This window comes from Alligator mississippiensis, chromosome 13 (genome assembly GCF_030867095.1).
Source record: "Alligator mississippiensis isolate rAllMis1 chromosome 13, rAllMis1, whole genome shotgun sequence".
NCBI lineage: Eukaryota > Metazoa > Chordata > Crocodylia > Alligatoridae > Alligator > Alligator mississippiensis.
This window is the reverse complement of record NC_081836.1, coordinates 1,142,008-1,162,825: the sequence shown is the minus strand read 5'-3', so window position 1 is coordinate 1,162,825 and position 20,818 is coordinate 1,142,008. Positions and strand designations below refer to the sequence as shown.

The following is a 20,818-nucleotide window of genomic DNA, read 5'->3' as shown; positions in this document are numbered from 1 at the left end:
GTGCCACGTGCAGGCTCTGGCTCCCCTCCCCTGCTTGGTTTTAAAGAGACACCGATCCTGCCGGCATCCTCTTAGCATAAACACGCCCCCCCCCAATCCAGTTCAGGGATTACGGGTTTTGGCCCTGCACCTCCAGTGGTGCCCGGATGTGAGAGAGTCTCTGGAACTGGAATTCACCTCCCCACAACCCTGGAGGCACCGTGCCTGTCTGCCCCCAGCTGAGGGCAGGGTGTGAGCACCTGTGTGGCTGGGACCAGTGCTACTCCTGCCTGGCAGAGGGCACCAGGGACCCTCACGGCTGCTGCCTGGCCCTGCCACTCCCACCATGCAGCTGCCACGGTCGCAGAGCAGCACTGTGATGGTTTGATGGCTTTGGCACAGATCCTGCCCTTGGCCAGCCCCCCCTTCCCCCAGCTGAATTCCTGCTCCTGCGCAGAGCTGCCTGTGCACCCTGACACTCCCCAGCACCTGCCCAGGTACCCAGAGCTCGGTTGTGCTGCAGGGGCTCGGGGTGGCTGGGTGGCCTGGCACCCAGGTGCTCTGGCTGATGCGTGCCACAGCTGGATGGTTGGCCCAGGGGACCCCGGGTGACTTGCTGCTGTGGAAGCACAGCTCCCCTGTGCCTCCCAGAGCTGGGCCCCAGCTGCAGCTGCCTGTACTATGGGCCTCGTGCCAGGCATGGGGGGAGAAGGAAATGGCGCCATCCAGCCCAGGGAGCAAGCAAGGCCGAAGGGAAGAGCGAGGCCAAAGTGCGCCTGGAGCTGGACATAACACGCACAGGTGCTGGGTGAGCTGCGCGTGCACCCACCCTACCCCCTGGGGCACCGTGTTGTCCTCGAACCTGGCCCTAGCCCCGGGAGCTGACAGCTCTGGGGGGGCTCCTCAGCACCAGCCCCAGTGCCCGTCCAGGCCAGCCCTCTCCCCGCACCTCGGCCAGTCTCCGCATGCAGCAGCGGCTGGCAGTGTGTGCTCCTGGCACCGATGTTCTGCAGCCTCCTCCCCCCAGGTCCCTGTGCCACCCTGCACCCGGTGTCTCTTTAACAGCAGCCCTTGGAGCGTGGTTCGCTGTGCTTGTGCTGCATGCCCTGCTTGCCTGTGGCCTGGCCGTGCTCGCGCCCTTTCCCATCCCCACCGCGCGGTGCTTGTACCCACGCTGCTCTGCACTTCCTCCCTTTGGGGCCACCTGGCAGCAAGTCCCCAGCGTCCTAGCCTGAGCTCCTGGCCCTCCGGGGAGGCCTGCCTGGGATGGACAGGGGGGAGGTGCTGGGACTTGGCCCATCCCACAGGGACACCGGGAGGGAGCTCTGCTTTCTGGCCTCTGCTCTTTCTGCTGGGGCCTGTGGGAAGCCTGGGGCTGAGCCTGGATTGTGCCATGGTCCCTGGAAGGACACGGGTCTGTATGTGGGCCTGCTGCCTGGAGGATGAGGCAGGGTCCTGAAGGCTGGGGCGGTTTAGTCGCTGGCCCTCTGGAAGCTGGTGGCTGCTGCCAGTGAGAGGCAATGCCTCCTGGCTTGTGTGCCTTGGCTGCAAGTGCACAGGCTGGCCCTGCATTACAGCCTCACGAGTCCCAGCAGGATTTCATGGGAGCCTCGGGTCTGGAGGGGAATGCAGGGGGCTCAGGGTGGAGGGAGCAGTCCACCCCAGCTCCCACCTGCCTGGCCTCCCCACGAGACTGTGTTGGAGCCGGGGCCCCCAGCTGTGCACTGCCGAGCTGTGGCTGAGGGTCCCTGTATCCTGGCTGCCAAAGCCCTGCTCACGTGTGGCTCTGAGCTGAGCGCCACCTGACCTGGCCTGGGGAAGGGGCGCTTGGAGCCCAGGGGCTGCTCCAGGCCACGTGGCACCATCCAGGCTCAAGTGGGGTGGGAACTGGGGCTGCTGGGGCTGGCTGCCGCTCCCTGTTCCCAGTGGCTGTGGTTGGGTAATGGTGGCAGCAGCCCTTCTGAATGGTTCGCTGACATGGAAGCAGCTATTCTGATTGGGTAACAGATGTGGCAGTAACCATTCTGATTGAGCAATGATGGCAGCAGCCATTCTGATTGGGTAGCAGACATGGCTCGCTGCCTTTTTTCCAGCACCGGCCACTTTTTAATTTCTTCTAAAAATAAGGCAATGTGTTTCCTCAGGTGAGGGCGTTGGGACGAGCGTGTGAGCTCTGGGGCACCAGATACACGTCCACCCTCTCTGTGGCCAGGCATGCACAGCCATGACACATGCATTCATGCACAAGTGTAGCAATCTCTTATGCAGATCAGTGATGCGTGCCTAAATGTGCACGCACATGCGGTCTGTGTGGCAGGCAGTGTGATGCACTGAGTCTTTGTCTCTCTCTTGCACACATGCCTTTGTATGACAGGAGCACATGCAGGCGTTCACGCGCTGGAGAACCACTGGCTCACAGGTTGGGAATGGACAGCAGTGGAGTGGCCCCATCCAGCCAGCCAGAGCCCCTCTCACCCCACACTGAATTGTCACTTGTGCAGGGTCGCGCTGGCACCTGCCGAGCCAGAGTCTCACATGGCATTGCTCTGTTTCTTTTACACCCTCACCCTCTCGCTCAGCCTGCACACCTGTGCACATGGTCCTGTGCTGCCATCTCTTGCGTGTGCACACCCAGTCCTGCATGCTTCCCGCAGTCCCACATGTATGCACCTGTGCAGTGCACGCTCTGTCTTTAGCACACAACAGACTCGCTTGTCTCTGGTGCCTCCTGCCACCCGCCTGCTTCACTGTCGCCCCTCCCTCCTGTCCCAACATGCCCTGGGCACCCTGGGGCCTTCTCGCTTTGCTTTCTTGGCCTGAGCCAGCGGCGGGTGACATAAAAGGCAACACGTTTCATGTAATTTCCAGGCCCAGCAAAGTAACCTTGTGCAAGTAGCTAGGAGCCTAGGCCGTGCTGTTCCTTTATCCCCCCAGCTCATCTTCACGCCTACGGCCACAGTCGCCACGGTGCAGCCCGAGAGCGGTGCAGCCCCCACCTCCCAGCCATCCACCACCACTGCTCAGGTGAGAGACCCCCTCGCCCTCCTGCCCAGACCCGCCGAGCAGAGCAGCCGGGGAGAAGCCTGGGTGCCCACAGAGCTGTCGCGCCGTGTTCCCGCCAGGTGGCGCCAGGGCCCGTCCGGCGGTGACTGGGGGGAGCAGGGGCTGGGGTGGGTGCCGGGGATGGGCAGAAGGGGCGGGTGCCCTGGGGAGGGCTGAGTAGCTCCAGGGACCTTTCCCTTCTCACCTGCTAGCCCCAAGCCAGCTGTGCTCAGGAGGGGCTGGCCCAGGGCTGTCTGACTGGCGGGGGAGCATGGGCACTTCTTGTCTCCGTGCCCCATCCCCAGGGTGGCCCCCACAGCAGAGGCCGCAGCGGCAATGAGCAAGGGCTGCCCCCCTGCCTGGTGCCTCCTCGGGGACCCATGCCTGAAGGCAGCGCTGGCCTGTGCTTCCTCTGAGCTTTCCCCACTCCCTTCCAGGTACAGAATCTGGCCATAAGAACTCAGCAGACAGTAGCACAAGGAGTGGCTTCCTCCCAAGCCCAGCAGCTCCCCACCCTGGCCATGAAGCCAGCGCCAGGCAGCAGCCAGCCAGCCTCCAGCGCTTCTCAGGGCAAGGCCGCGGCTCAGGCACCCACCATGGGCTCCAAAGGAGGCCAGGCTGAGCAGGTGACGGAGCACCTTAAAAAGGGAGACAGCGTGCCCAGCAGCGCCGACAGCCGGGGGCACCCCATGAACCGCACAGTGACGCCGGTGACCAGCCACCCCCTCATTGCCCCAGGTAAGGCACACAGCACCCCACGGGGCCCCCTCCCCCCTTGCATGACCACAGCTAGGTGGCTGTGGGTGTCAGGGTGCGGGGTGGTAGAACCACGGGCCGTGGGGCAGGGCTATGCAGAGATGCCACGGTGTCATGTGTTGGTAATTGCCGATGCTGGGGTTTTGTGTACCTGGGCTTTGCTGCAATACAGGGGCCATCATGACTGCAGCAGTGCTTCAGTGCCATGAGCAGGGCCTGAGGGTGGCACCAGGTACTCGTGCAGCTGTGCTGATGATGCAGACCCGTAGGCCCTTATGGTTGCGGGGAGTCACGTGCCAGCTCTCTGCTGCTGCTCCTGGGAGAGCAGCCTGGGCACAGCCACCCTGCCCTGCCAACATCCCCTGGCAGAGCTGCAGTATCAGTGTTGAAGTGAGGCAGAAGGCAGGGCAGAGGCACACCTTGTAGTCTAGCTAAGATACTTGTAGAGCACGAGTTTTTGTGAACTTGAGTTCCCTTCAGCAGACTCTGGGCAAGGGCAGCACGGAGCAGTGTGTGCAGGGGAGTGAGTGACTTGGATATAAACGGTGGGAAAAGGGTGGAGAGAGGCGCGTGACTGGTGAGGAGAGGCCGAGGGAACTGGGCTTGTTTAGTCTGGAGAAGAGAAGACTGAGGGGGGATTTAATAGCAGCTGTCAACTCTCTGAAGGAAGGTTCAAAGAGGACGGAGCTGGACTGTTCTCAGTGGTGGCAAGGAGCAAGAACAAGGAGTAACGGGCTCAAGTTGCAGCAAGGGAAGTTTAGGTTAGATATGAGGAAAAGCTTTCTTATGAGGAGGGTCATGAACGCCTCATGCCTCCTGAGGCTGGGGGGGCACGGCGACCACCCGCAGGTGGCGGCGGCAGTATCAGTAGCGGGGTGGGGGTGGTGAGCGGTGACTGCCGGCGGCGCCTGGGTTCAGGGGGTGCACTGCCAATCTCGGGGGGTGCACGTGCACCCACATGCACTCCCTACGTGTTGCCAATGAGGAGGTGGTGAAGCACTGGTTACCCAAGGGAGGTTGTGGACTCTCCATCCTTGGAGGTGTTTAAGACCTGGCTAGACAAAGCCCTGGCTGGGATGATGGAGTTGGGGCTGGTCCGGCTTAGAGTAGGAGGTTGGACTAGATGTGACCTCCTGAGCTCCCTCCAGCCCTCATGGTCTGTGATTCTGTGATGGTGCTGGGAGAAGCAAACAAGCAAAGAACCATCAGAGCAAAGATTACAGGAATTAATGCAAGTTTAAGAGCCCGCAGTCACTGTTTAAACTACAGTAACACAGTCCAGTCTGCGGGTGACTTGTTGTCCAGCCATTTCCTGTTCAGATTGGTGTTTAACATGCTGCAGCCTGAGAAGAGCCACCCTGAGGTCAGCGCTGGAGCGTCCAGGGAGGGTGGAGTGTCAGAAGCAGGCCTGTGGGTCTTTGTGCAGCCGCTGTCAGAGCCGCGTCCATGCATTGTCAGAGATGGCCCTGTCTGTGGCGCAGACCGCAGGGGGGCTCTGAGCAGGTGCTGGTGCACAGGCCGTTGGCAGAGGCGCAGGTGAACGAACCTTGGATGTTGCGTTCCTTGTTAGGCGATCCACTGATGACATGGTCTGTATTGCTGTGGGGACCCAGCAGGCATTTACATCTCCTGCAAGGCCTGATGTCTCGATGGGGATGGGAGTCAGGTAGCCTGTTGCTGGAGAAATGTCACGTGAGGCTGGGGGCTGGCTGCCTGTCAGCCAGGATAGGTTTGTCCACCGTGGTTACCATGAGATGGCTGTCCTTTCCTAGGAGGGGCCAGAGGCCATCAGTGATGTCTGTGGTGTTTGAGTTGGGGGCAGGAGGTGACAGCCAGAGGGACCCTCATCCATGTGCTGGGCTGGTATTGTTGCAGTTTGGAGCGAGGGCTAAGCCTGGCTCCGTGCCTGATGCAGCGATCTCTGCTGGAGGGGACAGACGTATGGATGCATGACCACAGGGTGAAAGGGGAGATGGCTTTACCATGGCTGAACGGCTGCATGGTAGTTGGCAGCATCCCCACACTTCCCTGGCAGAGGCGGAGGCATAGCCGCAGCATTCGGGTTGAGTTATGGCTGTTTAACTTCCACTTGCCACTGGCCAAGAGTTCACGCATGTACCTCCTAGCAGGCACAGCTCCTGGGCACTGGGGGCCTTCTGGGCTGTTCTCCCCCAGGACTCGAGCGAGCATGTCCCAGGGCCCCGGCTCCAGGCACCGCTAGAGAGAGGCCTTCGGGGGCTCCGTTCCCAGCTCCACTGTGCCCGAGCTGGCAGGTGGATGCTGCCCTGGAGATGCTGCAGCCTGCGGGACTGGGAGGCTGCCTTTGTTCTCCAGCTAAGGGGTGTTTGGGACCCTGCTCTCTGCAGGGGAGACGGCCCCGATCCCGCTGTCCTCAGCCCTGGCCAGCCCCCCGGGGTCCTTTGTTTGCAGGGCTGGCCCCAGCCGTGGCGAGGTGTGGAGCTGGGGTGTGGCTCATGGCCGGAAGCATTTCTAGAACAAAAGAGCAGGCCTGTGTCGGCGCCTGTCCAGCCAGGCTGTGATCTGCAGCCGCGGGTGCAGGCTCTGCTGGCAGCCCCCCCGGCCCCCCTCCCAGAGGCGGCAGGGCCTGGCTCTTGTAATGTGGTTGTGGGTTGCTATGGAAACAGTGGCCTTTGATATGAAGTATAAATAAATAAGGGTCTGGGCGGAGGAAGCTGCCGCAGCAGCAGGGAGCCGTGGCTGGCGCTGTCGAGGCCCTGCCTAGCTCGCGGTGCTCCGGGCTGCAGGGGCCTGCGCTTCCTGGTGGCAGGTTGCATCTCCTCTCCGCAGCCCGGTTGTGCTCCTGGCAGCTCAGCCAGGTCCAGCTTCCCCCGGCCCGGGCAGCAGCCCAAGCCATGCTTTGCCCCCGGAGATGCCCAGGAGGAGGCAGTGCAGGGCCCAAGCCGTGGGCAGCAGTGGGCACGGTCTGGGAGTGCCAGCTGCTTATGCCATGCTCAGGTGTACCGAGAGCCCGCAAAGGGGTCCCTGAGCAACAGATGGCACTCGCTCACTGCCCAGAGCTGCGGGCACAGAGCTGGCCAGCTTGCCCATGGCACGGTGCCTTGCAGGCAGATGGGCCTGGCTGCTCATAGCCAGAGGCCTGGCAGGGTGATTCTTGGGAGATGCTGTCGCCTCTGTCATTAATCCTCTGCACCTGGCAGTCTGAGCAAACTCACAAGGCTGGGGAAACTGAGGCATGGAGAGAGTTATGAGTGGGCAGTGACATGGCCTTGCACGTTTCCAGGTTTCTAATGACTCGGAAGCAAATGATCCCGAATGCTTATACAGATTGGTAGCCTAGGAGGGAAAGCAGAAGATGGGGTGCTAGGTGCTGTCTGCTTTGGATCACAACTCATGCTAGGGTAGGGTGAATGGTGTCTGTGCCCGTCTGTGACAGGCCATCTGCTGAGCCAGGTGACCAACAAGAAAGAATGTAAATAGGAAGATGTGAATGATACGTAGTGACTGTTTTACAAGGTGCCTCAGAAGCTGCAGCTCCGCAGTCCTGTACGCTTATATGTAAATCATGGGGAGGAGGGAGAGTTGACCACGATGCACAGAAACTAGTAGTAGAAAATTGATAAGGGAAGCAAAAGACTGAAGGAGAAATCAAAAGCCAGAAGGGACAGGGAGAGTAAGAGATCGTTAAGGCATATTGAGAGGAGAAGGAACCCGAGCAATCGCACGGTTGTGTTGCTAGGTGCAAACGAGAGACTTGTCTCTCCCACCATCTTACGGACAGAATCATTAAATAACATTTCTGTGCGGTATTTGGAAAGCAGCCAAGCGATGTAGCAAGGTGATAGGATGATGCTGACATACTGCAGCACCTGGGGAGAACGTTAACCGGCACCTCCTCAAGCGAGACATTTTCAGATCAGCAGTTCTCAGTAACTTGCATCTGAGTCCTAAAAGAGCCGGCTAGAGCACTCTGTGGATCATTGCTATTGATTTTCACCATGTGTAAAACACTGGGAAGCTCAGAGGCTGGAAGAAAGCAAATGTGATGTCGGTATTGAAGAAGGGTGAACAGGGCAGGTCTGGATAGTGACAGGCCTGTCAACCTGAGATCAGTCAGAGGCAGAGTAATGGAGCAGCTGATGTGGGACACAACTGATGGAGAATTAAAGACAGATAGTATAATTGCAGCAAAGGAACGTGAGGGGATGAAAACCACCGTGCAGTGACAGGCTGGGTTGATGAAGGGAAGTGTTTGACTTGCGTCAGGCACCCACCTTGGAAACACTTGGCAGTCTGATCAAGAAAGAAGAGCTGCACAGCCACGCTCGCTGTAGCTCATAGTGCTGTGTCTTGAGAACCAGCCAGCTTGCCGTGCAGGGCAAGCATCTGGTGAACGTGCTTACCAGGGCCCCCAGGGACCAGCTCTTGCCTTGTGCTGTTCCCCACCCTAGCAATGCGGGAAGGACCCATAGTTATCACTGGCAGAGCTGCAGGCAGATCGCTGGGTGCAACTGGATGTCACCTTTGTGCCACCCTCAGGATGTTCGTGGCAGCATGGAGGCCAGGCAAGCAGACATCCCTGCCCCTTGGCGTGCCCTGGATGCCCAGGCTTGTGGCTGTGATGTGCTGGTAGGATTTTGTGCTGCTAATTTTCCAGCTGATAACCATTTAAGGCTTGAGAATTCAGGCAGCCTGGAGCTGCTCACGCTTACCAGCTGCCCAGGAAGACGGGCACTCCTGGGGCGTCAGGGTCCTGATCCTGCAGGCCCTGGGGCAAGTGGGACCAGGCCCCAGGAGCACCTGTTTGGGATTCCTTGGACGAGCATCAGGCCTCCGGTGTAGCCCTGGGGCTTGGACCATAATGGGCTGTGGCAGTCCTAGCCCCAGGCCTGGAGCAAGTTTGAGACTCGGGCATGCATCTGAGGAGCACGTGGGATTCCCCGGGCGCTGCTCTGCTGCCAGGGAGCTCTGAGCATTGTCCTGCAGGTTCAGGCCCCAGTGCTCCCTGAGCCCATGGGACAGCAGGTGACATCTGTTTCACCCAGGAAAGTAGGTCAGGATGCATCCCTGCTCAGCAGGGCCCTTCCTCTGGTGATGTTCGTTTATGCCCATGGGTTAAAATCATCAAACGTGTGGGCTGGAAGGTACCTCAGGAGGTCACATCTAGTTCAGTGACCTGCTCAAAACAGGACCAGCCCCAGCTAAAGCCTCCCAAGCCACCCAAAGAGCAAGAACCCACACTCAGACTTGAACTCACAGTCTTTCAGTTGGCAGCTTAGCACCCAGGCCCCTCCGCTCCAGAACAGGGCTGCAGGCTGGGGGTAGATGATGAACGGGCCGGCCCCAGAGTGGCCCAGCTTGCTTGGGAGCTGGCTGGGAGCTGTCTCTTTGGATGCTGCTGATGGTAGCCACACAGTAAGAACAGGTGTGCAGGCCTCTTCCCCAGGAGACAGGGATTCAGGGATGATGGGGACCAAAAGGGCTCATGCGATTCCTGCCTGCATAAGCAGGAGTCTTGGGCTGTGCAGGCAGGTCTTATTCCCTCTGGGACTGGCCCTGGTGCAGCGACAGCTGGATTCTGGGACCGGGCCTGTGCCCGGTGTGTAGGTGACAACGGGGTGTTTTTCTCCAGGTTCTGCTTCTGATCAAGCATGGATGAAGCTGGGGAAGCCCTGGGCCTGTTCTGTAGCAGAGGTCAGACGGGTTGGTCCTACATGAGCCTTCTGCCCCCCTGACCTGTGACTTCCCAGGCCCAAGGCAGAAGCAGGCCCACGGACCTGCAGTGCTGCAGGTCCCTGCTTCCAGCCCTGGCACCCTGGCTGTGGTTGTCTTCCTCCACCAGGCCAGGATCCCTGAGCAGGAGAAAAGGGCTACGTGGGGAAAAGGGAAAGGGCACGTATACCCCAGCTCCTTCCCTGGGAGCTGCTATGGTCACTCTGATGGGGGTGTCTGTCTAGATCACTTCCAGGACAGACCTGAATGGATTACGGTGTTACACATTTTATACTGCCAGCAGCTGATGGAAATGCCTTTGCAGCTTCATGGGGAAAGTCTGTGCTTTGGGCACAGCCAGCCAGGAAGCTGTGCACGGCGTGGGGAAAGCCGGGCTGCCCTAGGGCTGGCGGTTTGGTTGTTTCCCAGCATCCTTGTCCCCTGTCCTGCATGGCTGAGGTCCAGTGCCATGGGACCTGCTGGGAGTGCTTGGCAGTGCCCAGCAGTGGAGGTGGGTCTGAGAGCAGCCAGCCCATGTGCTCCTGGGGGCCGGGGACCAGGCCTTTCAGCAGGGGTGGGTAGGCTGAGCTGGGTGCTGCAGGCTGGGGAGGGGAGCAAGGCTGCGGGCGGTGAAGCGGTGCCTTGGTCCTGGAGACTGCTCTGGCTGGAGGGCGCTTGGGGGCCTGCCTGGCATGGAGGGGCTGGCTGCTCCTGCTCCAGCTTTGTGCAGGCTTTGTCCCCAGGCTGGGCTGGCTGACAGGTATCTGGTTTCTCGCTGGCTCCCGCCCCCTCCCAGCCGGCAGCTTTGGGGGAACGCCACTATCCCTCCCCCACCCCTGCCACTTCCATGGCAACGGGGTTTTTAGGCTTCCAGTAGAAAGGCCAAATCTGCATTTAAAAAGCCGGGGGAGGATGTGAGCAGAGCAGGTGGCAGCTGCTGGGAGGCCAGAGCCAAAGGGCCCAAACCAGGCCTAACCCCAGTGCTGACCTCCAGGGAGCTGCACCTGCCCCGGGGTGGGGAGGGGCGCTGGCAGGGACAGCCCTGGGGGAACCACTGCTCAGCTGATGCCTGGGGCTGAGCCCTGGGCGACTGCAGCCAGGTCCAGACAAGAACAGAGCTTGCAGGGAGAGCTTGGCTACTGGACTCGGCTCTGGCTGGCACTGGCCCCGGGAGCACAGAGGGGGCTGCGTTGCCCAAGCTCCTGGGGCCTGCTGCAGAAGCAAGCGCTCTCGAGAGTGAAGGCTGCGGCAGGTGCACAGCGCAGGGCTGGGGGAGCGGTGACAGGGGACTGGTGTAGCATGGATGCGGGGAGCGTGCTAAATGGGGACTGGGCGCAGTCAGGTTCTGATGGTGCTGCTGCCTTCAGCCCCTGCCGAAAGAGTTGAGCCTGGAGCAGTGGGGCCATGTCAAAGGCGGCTCCTGGGAGAGGCTCTCTCAGCCCTGTCTTTGGGGGGGTGGGAATCACTGCTCAGAGACAAGCCCCAGCTCCCCTCGGGGCTCTTCCTCCAGTGGGCAGCAGCAGCACAGGGCCCCATGCACTGGGGAAGGTGGACATAACCAGGGACCTTGGGGTCCCTGCTCCACCCCTCCCCGGCCGAGTGCCCCTGGCAGAGGAGTGGGTCTGGCTGCAGGCAAGCTCCAAGGCTGCGGGCACGGCTCAGCCCAGGCTTGCTGTGGAGGAGCTGCAGGCTGGGGGTGCGGCCTGGCAGAAGGGCAGGGAGTGGCCCACCTCTGGTTCCGGGACGGGCACAGCTCTGGGCCCAGATCTGCCCTTTGGCTAATCCTTGGCCCCTTCCCCTTCCACGCCTCCCCCATCCCTGGGGCTCAGGCTGGGGCTCCCCAGAGCCAGCTGCAGCAGCCAGCCAGGCCTTGGGTGGGTTGATACTGGCCTGGAAGCGCTCGGCCCCGACATGGAGGCTCCATCTGCTGCAGTTAGTTCCCGGTGGCTGGACAATTGTGCATCTTGGGGGTGGGCGGCAGTGCGGGGGGGAGCCAGAGCAGCCTGAGTACAGGCAGCCCCTGCCCCAGATCCCAGCGCAGCTGTAACCCTTGCAGTGCTGGAGCGCGTCTGCACAGCCTCCCCAACCCTGACAGATGCTGGCTGAGCCCAAGCAGCGCTGGGACAGGGAAGCTTTCCCTGGGATCCAGTCTGATGCCCTGGGGAGTGGAGGTCAGAGGCCTCTCCTGCAGCTCCTTGTCCCCTGAGGAAGCCCCAGCCCCTCCCACATCTCCACTTGGGCCTCAGATGCCAGCTCCTGTCCCTCTGCTGCCACCCCCCCTGGGCCTCTCCTCCAGCTCCATAGAAACCTGCTCTCACCAGCCAGGGAAGACAGGGGTCTCATTGGGACCCTACTGGGTTGTCAGAGCATCTCCCAAGTACCCAGAATCCCCATAGCCTCTGTGGGATGAGACGGCTGCATTATCCCCATTGCACAGGTAGAGGAACTGAGGTAGAGCCGCCCTGCCCATGGTCCCACCATGGTTAGCACTGGTCTCCCATCACCAGGGCTCTGCTCAGCCCCTGCTCCCCTGGCAGCTCTTGCACTTGGCTTAGTGAGCAGGTGAATGCTCCAGCGGTGAGTGTGAGGTGCCCTGTGTGTGGGGTCTCGGGTGCGGTGGCCTGCGTTGACGGGTGCCGGGTGGGCAAGCTTGGAGGAAGCTGATCCTCTGCAAGTGTGTGATGGGCCAGTGACAAGGGCTCTGCTGTGCTTCCCTGCAGCCTACGCCCAGCTGCAGCCCCACCAGCTCCTGCAGCAGCAGAAGCAGATCCAGCACCAGTTTGTGATCCAGCAGCAGCAGATCCAGCCCAGGCCTCAGCCTCAGCTCATCCAGGGCGGTGCCAGCACCTCACCCCAACTCCAGCCACTGCCCTCGCCCACGCCCAGCCTGGCTGTGCAGCCCAGCCCGCAGGCGCAGGTCCAGCTCCAGGGCCACGGTGCCCCGCAGGCCCAGGCCTCTCTGCCCCACCCACAGCCGTGCCAAGCCTCCAGCCAGCACAAACCTGGCACCAGCCAGCCCTGCCCGCCTACTCCACACGTCTCTGGGCTCCAGGCCGTGGGCCCAGCGCCACCCGGGGCAGAGGGCGGGACCCAGAATGGACACCCTGGGTGCCTGAACCATGCTGCACCACGCAAGTTCCAACACGCCTCGGCCGTGATCCTGCAGCTGCAGCCCGCCGTTGGCACGGTGAGTCCGAGCAGGGCAAGGACAGTGGCACTGCCTGCCTGAAACAGGAGACAGGATGTGCAGGTTAACGGTCTGGGGGCTCCTCTAACTCAAAGGAGGAAACGGGGTGGGGGTGAAATGGATTCCCCTTTGCTTGATGGCTGCCAGCAGCTGCAGCATGTCCTCATTTGCTTCCTGCCCTGCGCGGCTGTGGGGCAGCCCTGCCTGCTGCTCAGCACTGCGTGGGAGGGAGCCTGCAGTCCAGAGCCGCGTGACGTGGCCCCTGTGTGTGCGAGCGCTGGGATCCCCTGAGGACTCTGCACACGGGCTGCCTGACACTGCCTCTTGCCTCTCCTGACAGCCGCAGCTCGGCATCCCGGAGAACTCCAGGAAGGACGTTCTTCCTGCCGATAAGAGCTCGGAGAGCCTGCCAGCGCAGCAGCAGCAGGCAGCTGCCCCAACGCCCCCGGCCGTGGCCCCAGCCCCGGAGGACACAGAGTGCAGGCGGCCCCCGGCTCCCGGTAAGGAGCGTCTGTTGTGCACGGAGCAGGGGCGGGTGGAGCTGTCTCAGCGACGCCGTGACAGCCTTGGGCCCGGTCTAGGAGACGTCACGTGTCCGCTCAGCAGGGAGGTGCACAGGCTGGTGAGGAAGTGGGTCAGGACGGCTTGGCTGGGAGGGCTTGGAGGAGGGAGGTGTTCTCACAGCCCAGTCTAGCTGTTTTCTGGGCATGCCTGTGGTGTGAACAGTGTCCACAGGCCTGGTGGGGAGAGAAGCATGAAGGCATGGGGCTTGCTGGGCCCAGGGGCGAGCTGCATGGCACAGGGCACCATAAGGGTGCCTGCCCTTGCCAAGCTGGCGGGCAGGGGTGGGCAGGGCAGGCCCATGGTGCAGAGCGTGATGGATAGCTGCAGCTCAGCACACCACAGCCCTGGCTGCCCTGGGGCCCTTCCAGCCCATGGAGCACCCTTTTCTTGTCATCCTGGCTGAGCTCCAGAGGTGCAGCACCAAAATTAGCCCATGGCAGAAGGAGGGTGGGAGCTGCCAGGGTGCAAAGGAAGGGAAAGGAGACAGGCCAGGAGGCTGCTCCACGAGGCAGGTTCTGTGTGGAAAGCTTTGCCCTGATGTGAGGGGGCAGAGGAGGTACGTGTGAACATGGGCACTGGCACCTCCTGACAGTCTCAGGGGGGCCCCCTAAGGACAGGGGCGCCTTCTGAGCTGGCCCTGGGCAGTGGTGTGGAGTGACCTGTAGCTACGTGTTGCTACACACACCGCCCCTCCGGCCCAGCACTAGGCAGGAACCCCATGTTTGCCCAGCTGGAGCAGCACTGTGGCCCAGGCACTTGGCGTGGGCACCCTGACACTGAATGAACCCTGAGGCAGCAGCACGCCTGCAACTGAGGCAGTGGCGCAGAGCTTGGGGCAGGCTTTACTGAGGTGCCCACAGGCTGCGTGTTGCCCAGACTGGCACTGGGGTTTGTGTGTGATGGCAGCAGTATGGAGGCCCTGGCCTGGCTGCGTGGGGTTGATGCTGGCCTGTGCTGGCCGTGCACCAGCTCTCAGCAGCAGCCTGGCCTCAGGCTGCTCTGGGATCCGAGGCTGCCCTGCGCCCACCACGGGGCCGTCCCAGGAGCTGTGATGAACGTGCTGCACGGTGCCCCTGCCCGGAGCTGGTGACTCCCCTGCGCGGGGTGGGGAGGTGGGACAGAGGCGTGTGGGTCTACTCCACAGGCTAGCCCACTTGGGTCTTGTTGTCATGGCAGCACAGACCCGCATCCAGGGCATCCTGAGGCTGGGCTTCAGCACCTCCGGCCACCACAGTGCTGTGCTGATGCATGGGGGGTGACTGGACACGGGTCGTGGGCCGCATGTGGGAGGGAGCAGCATGGCGGGGTTCGCTGATGCTGCCAGGGCAGGAAATGGCTGTAGGCGCTGTCAGCCCAGAGCAGTCAGCCGTCCTCTTGCCAACACTTGTCAGCTGCCGCAGAGGATGGGCAGTGACGGCTCCCCGCAGTAGGCATCTGGCATGTGCCCTCGGGCAGGCAGCTTGCTCTCCCGGGCACTGCTGCCCTCGTTTTCTCTCCTAACACCTGATCCTTCCCAGCCCCCTCTTGCCCTTAACGATCTGACTGTGGCCGGTTAGCATGGCTGCCTGATGGGCCCGTGTGGAAATGTCACCCGGCCCGGAGTGCCCGTGCGTGTGGCACAGCGACACCGTCAGTGGGGGCTGCCTCATTAATGCCATCTGCCCGCTCAGCGGCGCTGCCCCCCAGACACAGCCCCTGGACAAGCTCCTGTCTGGAGAAGCCCCGGCGCGGCACAGGCTCCTCGTTGTTCCCGTTCAGGGTCGCTGGTCTCCGGGGCTTCCCAGGGAGCCTCATCCCGCCCTGCCCGGCCCGGGCAGCCCGGCGAGGGCACGCTCCGCCGGGGCGTGTAGGGAGGGCGCTGGGCGGAGGAGCCGGGCGCGCGGCAGGAGGGCTGGGAGCGTGCCGTGGGGCGGGGCGCGGGGGCTCTCGTGGGCACGAGGCTGTGGGCAGGGGCACGTGCAGCCCCCCGCGCTCCTGGTCGCGTGCCGGCCCGAGCAGCAGCCTCCGCCTCCGCGCTGCTGCCTGGCCCGGAGGACGCAGGAGGCCCGTGGCCCGGCCCCTCGCGCTCGCGGGCCGCCGGTGGGTGCCGGAGGGAGCTCGCGCGGTGCCCGCGCGGGGCGGGGCGGGGCGGGGCCCTACGAAGCGCAGCCGGAGCCGCCCCCCGCCCCCGCCCCCGCGCCGCCGCCGGGCGCAGCCGCTGCCGCAGCCGCACTCGCATTGTGTCGGCCGCCCCCGCCCCGCCTGGCGCGCCCGCCCCCTGGCCCGGCCCGGCCCGGCGCGGCGCGGCGCCGCCTCTTTGTGCGGCGGGCCCGCCCTTTGTGGGAGCGCGGCGGCGGGATCGGGATCCGGATCGGGATCGGCATGGGGCCGGGCGCGGGGCCGGGGCTGGGCCGGGGGCCGCGGCTGCGCGGGGGCCGCCCCCGGGCCGGAGCGACGCGGCTGCGCCCCTGACTCGCAGGTCGGTGCGCGCGGGGCCGGGGCCGGGGCCGGGGCCGGGCGGGAGGGCGGCGGGAGCGGGGCTCCGGCGCCCTTTGTTCGCGGCGGTGCGGTGCGGTGCGGCGGGGAGCGCCCGGCCCATTGTTCTCGCCGGCTCCGCTGCCGCCCGGGCTCGGCTCGGCTCGGCTCGGCTCCGCCGCCCTGCCCGGGGAGCTGCGCGCGGGGCGGCCGGGCTGGGGCAAGGGGTCCGAGCAACGAGCCGCCCCTCGGGGTCCCCCCCGGGCCCGTGCCCGTGCCCCCGTGCTGCCAGGTCTCCTCCGCCAGCCCCTTCCGCAGACGCTGCCGCTGGGCCGGCCCCGGCCCCGGCCCCAGCCTCCTCCTGCAGGCGGGAGCCAGCGGGACCCGGCAGGCCCAGCCCGAGCGGAGCCGAGCATGCGCTCCTGTTTGATGACGGGTGTTTGCTGGGAAGGCCGGGCCGGGCCGGGCCGGGCGGGGCGGGGTGGGGGGGCAGCGGGGCAGAGCAGGAAGGAGGCGCTGGGCCCGGGCCTGAGCCGTGGCCTGACGGGTGCGTGCCGGGTTTGGGGGGCAGGAAGAAGGGCGAAGGCAGGGGCAGCGCGCGGGGGGAGCCCCCACGCCGCGTCTGGGTCTGCGTGCGGGGGTCCCGTTTGTCCCAGAGAGGGGAGAGGCCAGTGGCTCGGGGCCGGGGTGGGGGGATGCGGCTGTGCGCTGGCCTCGTACCCGGCCGGGCCCTGTACGGGTGTGCTGCCTGCCTCTGACTTGTCCCGCCACTTCCTCTGCGGGTTTCGGGTCACGTCTCAGCCAGACGCCCCGTGGACGCAGGGCAGGGCATGGCGCTCTTGCACGTAGCCGCCTGGCTCTGGTGAGCGAGCTCTGCCCCCGTGCCACCTGGCATCGCTGGCTGCAGGCAGGGGCAGAGGCCGTGGCCTGGGGTGATGGGACAGCCTGGCGCTGAAGGGAGATGCCTGCCCTGCTCCCTTGTCTGGGGCCTCCCTGGGCTCTGCCATGCTCCAGTGCATCCGCTCCCCTCCAGCCCTTCTCGTGGACCTGGCCCCAGGCCAGGCCCAGGTCAGGGGCAGGGTCCTGACCTGGCTGCCTCTGGAAGGGCCCGGCCCCATGCAGCACAGAGCTCCCCCGTGGAGCAGCCCGGGTGGCAGCAGGCCGTGCCACACGGCCCCTGCCCTGGAGCAAGCTTGGGCCACTGCCAGGGTGAAAAGGGATGGGACGCTGGATGTGCTGAGCTCTGCCGGGAGCCCAGCCTTGGGGCCTCTCCCTTGGGTGGCTGCAGTTGTTGGCAACCGGGGTTGTTGGCATACGCGGGCGCCTGCTGCTGAGTAGGGCTGGGCTCAGTCGTGCTCCCTCCAGGCCCCCGACCCATCCAGTCCCTGCCCCCCCACCCCAGGGCCGGCAGGCAGGCGGGGTGGGACGGGACAGGGCCGCTGGCCCATGCTAGTACATCTCAGCCTGTTTCCTGCAGCGCTCGGGGTCCTGAGTCCAGCTCCTTGGGACCCGGCAGTCAGCTGCGCGCAGCCTCCCCGCGCCCCCCCTTTGTGCCTGGGAGCATCCCAGCTGCGTGGACGCTTGCGCTCTGCATTGACTCTGCCCGTGGGGGTCCTCAGAGAGCATTCAGCGCTGCACAATCTGCTCTGTGTTGCCAGCCCAGGGACGGCCCCATGTGACTGGCGCAGCTCGGCCATTCAGCCGGGCGGCGGGCGGGGGAGTCAGCTGTATGGTAATGGCTGTCCCGGTCTCAATGGCACCGGCTGCTGATCTGTCTGAGACTGACTGTGCCCGCAGGGGGAGTAGGATGAGGGCAGCAGGCGCAGCCTCCCTCTGCTTCCATCCTCGCCCATGTCCTCCCCGAGGGTGCTGGCCTTGCGGTGCGTCTCCTGCCTTGCACGGGACAGCGGTGTGCCCCCGCTCCCCGGGCATGAGCTGACTGTGGTCTCCCCTTGCAGAGCCAGGACAGGACCGTGTTCATGCCCAGAGTGACCCCAGCAGCCCCGGCATGACATCAGGGAACGGAAACTCTTCTTCTACGGTTGCTGGCACTGCCCCCCAGAATGGTGAGAATAAACCACCACAGGCCATTGTGAAACCCCAAATCCTGACGCATGTTATCGAAGGGTTTGTGATCCAGGAGGGGGCAGAGCCTTTCCCGGTACGCACCGTCTTCTTTTCCCCGTTTTATGTTGTCTTGTTTTGATGTTCTCGGCTCGCTGCGCGTGGGTGTCTCTGGCTGTTCTGGTAGCGATGGCAGCAGAGCCCCTGGGAGCCCTCGGGCCCCGCAGCCCAGCTCGCTGCATGCCTGGCGGTGTGGGCCTCCCTGGGGCTGGGGGGTCTAGTGGCTAGAGCACGGGACTGGGAGTCAGGGCTCCTGGGTCCTATTCCCAGCTCTGCCATGGCTTGTTTGGCGGTGACATGAGCACATCCCTGAGGCTTGTGTGGCCTCTGAGTGCGGGGGCTGGGGGTTTGACATCTCAAGCCCCTTTCCAGGGAGGGGGTTGCATGCCCGCAGCTTTTGCTCTCTCCTGTGAGAGTCAGGGTCCTTGGCACCTGCATGTCTCTTGGCTCCCAGAGTCTGATGGGTCTCAACCGCTCTGTACCTCTGCTCCCCTGTGAGAGCCCTGGGAGGTGCTGAGTCCGCCTGGCTACGGGGAGGCGGGATGGAGAAGTTCACCCCAAGCCGGGGTCTGCAGAGTGCCTTGGGACCCAAGGGCTTTGGCTGCTGCGGAGTGAAGCACTGGGTGATGCTGTCTAGAAGCAGGGGAAGGCAGAGCCCGGGGCGGCCGGTTCTGTGCACGTTTGTTCTCGTGCGCAGTACTGTTCCTCTAGCCTGGGGGCACTTTGGGCTCCACATCCCACCTTGGGGACCAGCGCTGTTTGTGTATGGCCTGGTTCCCTCTTGGCCAAGGTGCTAGGGTGCTGCAGTCCTGGTGCCCCCACACTTTCCAGCACTGCCTCGGGGGCGGGCAGCAGCCCTGTGGGGAGTGTGGTGGGCAGCCTCCTGTCTTTCCCACCCTGGCTTCTTGGAGAGTCTTGAGCACAGCTCCTTGCCTGGGCCCAGGAGCTGGGGCCATTGACCCCAGGCGCCACAGCTGGTGCTGTCTGCGTGCTCTAAAACCGTGGCAAGCTGGAGTGCAGGCAGCTGGCTGGGGCCACGTGCCCACACATGGCAGGCAAAGCAGGGAAGCTGAGCTGGCTTGAACCAGAGCCCCAGGCCTGGGGAGCTGAGCAGAGCAGCCTCATGAAGGGCATAGAGTTGCCTGCACACCAGAGCAGCCAGGCTTACCTTTGAACCAGGGCAGGGCTGGCAGTTGCAGTTCGGGGCTTGTCTTGGGCAAGGCACCTTGGCACTGACCCACAGCCAGCAGCGGGGGCAAGGGGCGTGATGGAGACAGACAGCCTTCTCAGCTGTAGACCATGGGCCGTGCATTCCCCGTGGCTGCACTCGGTCTGCTTGCTGCCTGCCATGCCAGGGCCTTGTGTTCCCACATCAGGGCTAGAGGCTGGGCACCCGTCTCCCACCCTGCTAGCAGTTCTTGTGCCACAGACCTCTGCTGTCTGCAGCTGGCAGCTGGGGTTCTAGTCTGGGAGCCCCCAGCCCTTCGGCTGAGCCCCGTGGGGTGCTGGCCCACAGCTAGCAGGCAGGGGGAGGGGAGCAGTCTGACCCTGCCGCATGCCTGGCTCTGCAGGTGGGGCGCTCCTCGCTGCTGGTGGGGAATCTGAAGAAGAAGTATGCGCAGGGCCTCTTGGCTGAGAAACTCCCACAGCAGGACAACACGACCACCACCGACTCGGAGATGGAGGAGCCCTACGTGCAAGGTAGGCCTTGGCTGGCGGGGTGCTGGGGCTGCTGGTGCTGGAGGAGGCAGGGCAGGGCAGCCTGCTCCCTGAAGAGCCTGGTAGCACTGATGGTTAAGCCTCTCTCCTGCCCCACTGGTGGGCTGCTACCCGGCCTCTGTTCCTGGGCAGGGGACCCAAGGCCCAGCATGGCAGAGAGGGAATGAAGACAGCCAGGAAGGAGCAGTGATGGGAGCCGTGGTCCTCACCTGGCTCCACGGTGCACTTGTGTGCCTCGGGCAGGCTGTCAGTAACTCTCAGCCTCCCCATGGCCTGCGCTGCGCTGCTCCCACAGAGCATGTGGCTTCAGGCATGACCGTGCCAGGGCCCTGCTGCAAATGGCAGGACACAGCACCCCGGGGCTGGGCCAGCTGCTCTGTGTGGGGGTAGGGGAGACTTTGGGGCTGCCAAGGCAGTGGTGAGGGCCCCTACGTGCTGTGGCTCAGAGCTGAACACTCTCATGTTCCCCCAGAGTCCAAAGAGGAGGGGACCCCTCCGAAGCTGAAGTGCGAGTTGTGCGGCCGTGTCGACTTTGCCTACAAGTTCAAGAGGTCCAAGCGCTTCTGCTCTATGGCCTGTGCCAAGAGGTACCTGCCCCCAAGCCTCTTCCCTGGCCCAGCACAGGGCACAGGTCCCTGCATGCCCCCTGCCCCTTGCCCCATCATCCCTGGGGCCCTTGTTTTTCCTGCTGGCCCAGGGCAGCAGTGTTGGATGTGCAGACCCGGGGCTGGTGTGCAAGGCGTGGGTTGGGGCCCGTGAGGCTGGGCCTGTTGCTGACCTGCCCTGGCTTCCCCTGGCAGGTACAACGTCGGGTGCACGAAGCGCGTGGGGCTCTTTCACCCTGACCGCAGCAAGCTCCAGAAGCCCGGGGGACCCCCGCACGGGCGCCGCCGCACCTGCAAAAGTGCCCTCCCCACCCTCAGCAAGGACACCAAGAAGCAGGTGAGCCTGCTGGGTGCTGGCATAGCCTCTGCCAAGGTAGCCACGATGTGGGAATCTGTTTCCCAGGCTCCTGTTGAGTTCTTGGTCTCACCATCGTGCATTCCTCCAGGGCCTATTCCTAGAGCCTGTCCACAGCCCGTGGGCTCTGAACTGCCCTAAGATCTATGAGCAGGTTGGGGCCAGCAATGCTCTGTGCCTGGGCTCGCCAGTCCACAGTAGCAGAGGACCAGAGGGCACCTACCCACCCTGTGCTGTAGCTGGAAGAGCCACCTTCATGCTAGCAATGGCATAGGTCCCAGGAATCCAGGGGCCCTATCCCATGCCGCTGTGCCCGCTCGGCTATTCCCCCCAGGGCCCTGC

The 20,818-nt window shown here is 63.8% G+C and overlaps 1 protein-coding gene across 6 annotated transcripts in view; it reads left to right on the top strand.

The window, feature by feature from the left end:
• The window catches only part of PHC2 (polyhomeotic homolog 2), a 59,085-nt gene that overhangs the window by 35,622 nt on the left and 2,645 nt on the right, over positions 1-20,818 (top strand). For 3 of the 6 annotated variants that reach the window (XM_059716289.1, XM_059716290.1, XM_059716292.1), the window contains 8 exons: positions 2,848-3,003; positions 3,459-3,759; positions 12,189-12,655; positions 12,996-13,155; positions 17,632-17,834; positions 19,369-19,498; positions 19,989-20,107; positions 20,321-20,458. In XM_059716289.1, the coding sequence (XP_059572272.1) occupies positions 2,848-3,003; positions 3,459-3,759; positions 12,189-12,655; positions 12,996-13,155; positions 17,632-17,834; positions 19,369-19,498; positions 19,989-20,107; positions 20,321-20,458 (1,674 nt within the window). Of the gene's footprint in view, positions 1-2,847; positions 3,004-3,458; positions 3,760-12,188; positions 12,656-12,995; positions 13,156-15,468; positions 15,678-16,172; positions 16,221-17,631; positions 17,835-19,368; positions 19,499-19,988; positions 20,108-20,320; positions 20,459-20,818 lie in introns of those variants that run through there. The other 3 variants (XM_059716291.1, XM_059716294.1, XM_059716293.1) reach the window with 3 other exon arrangements.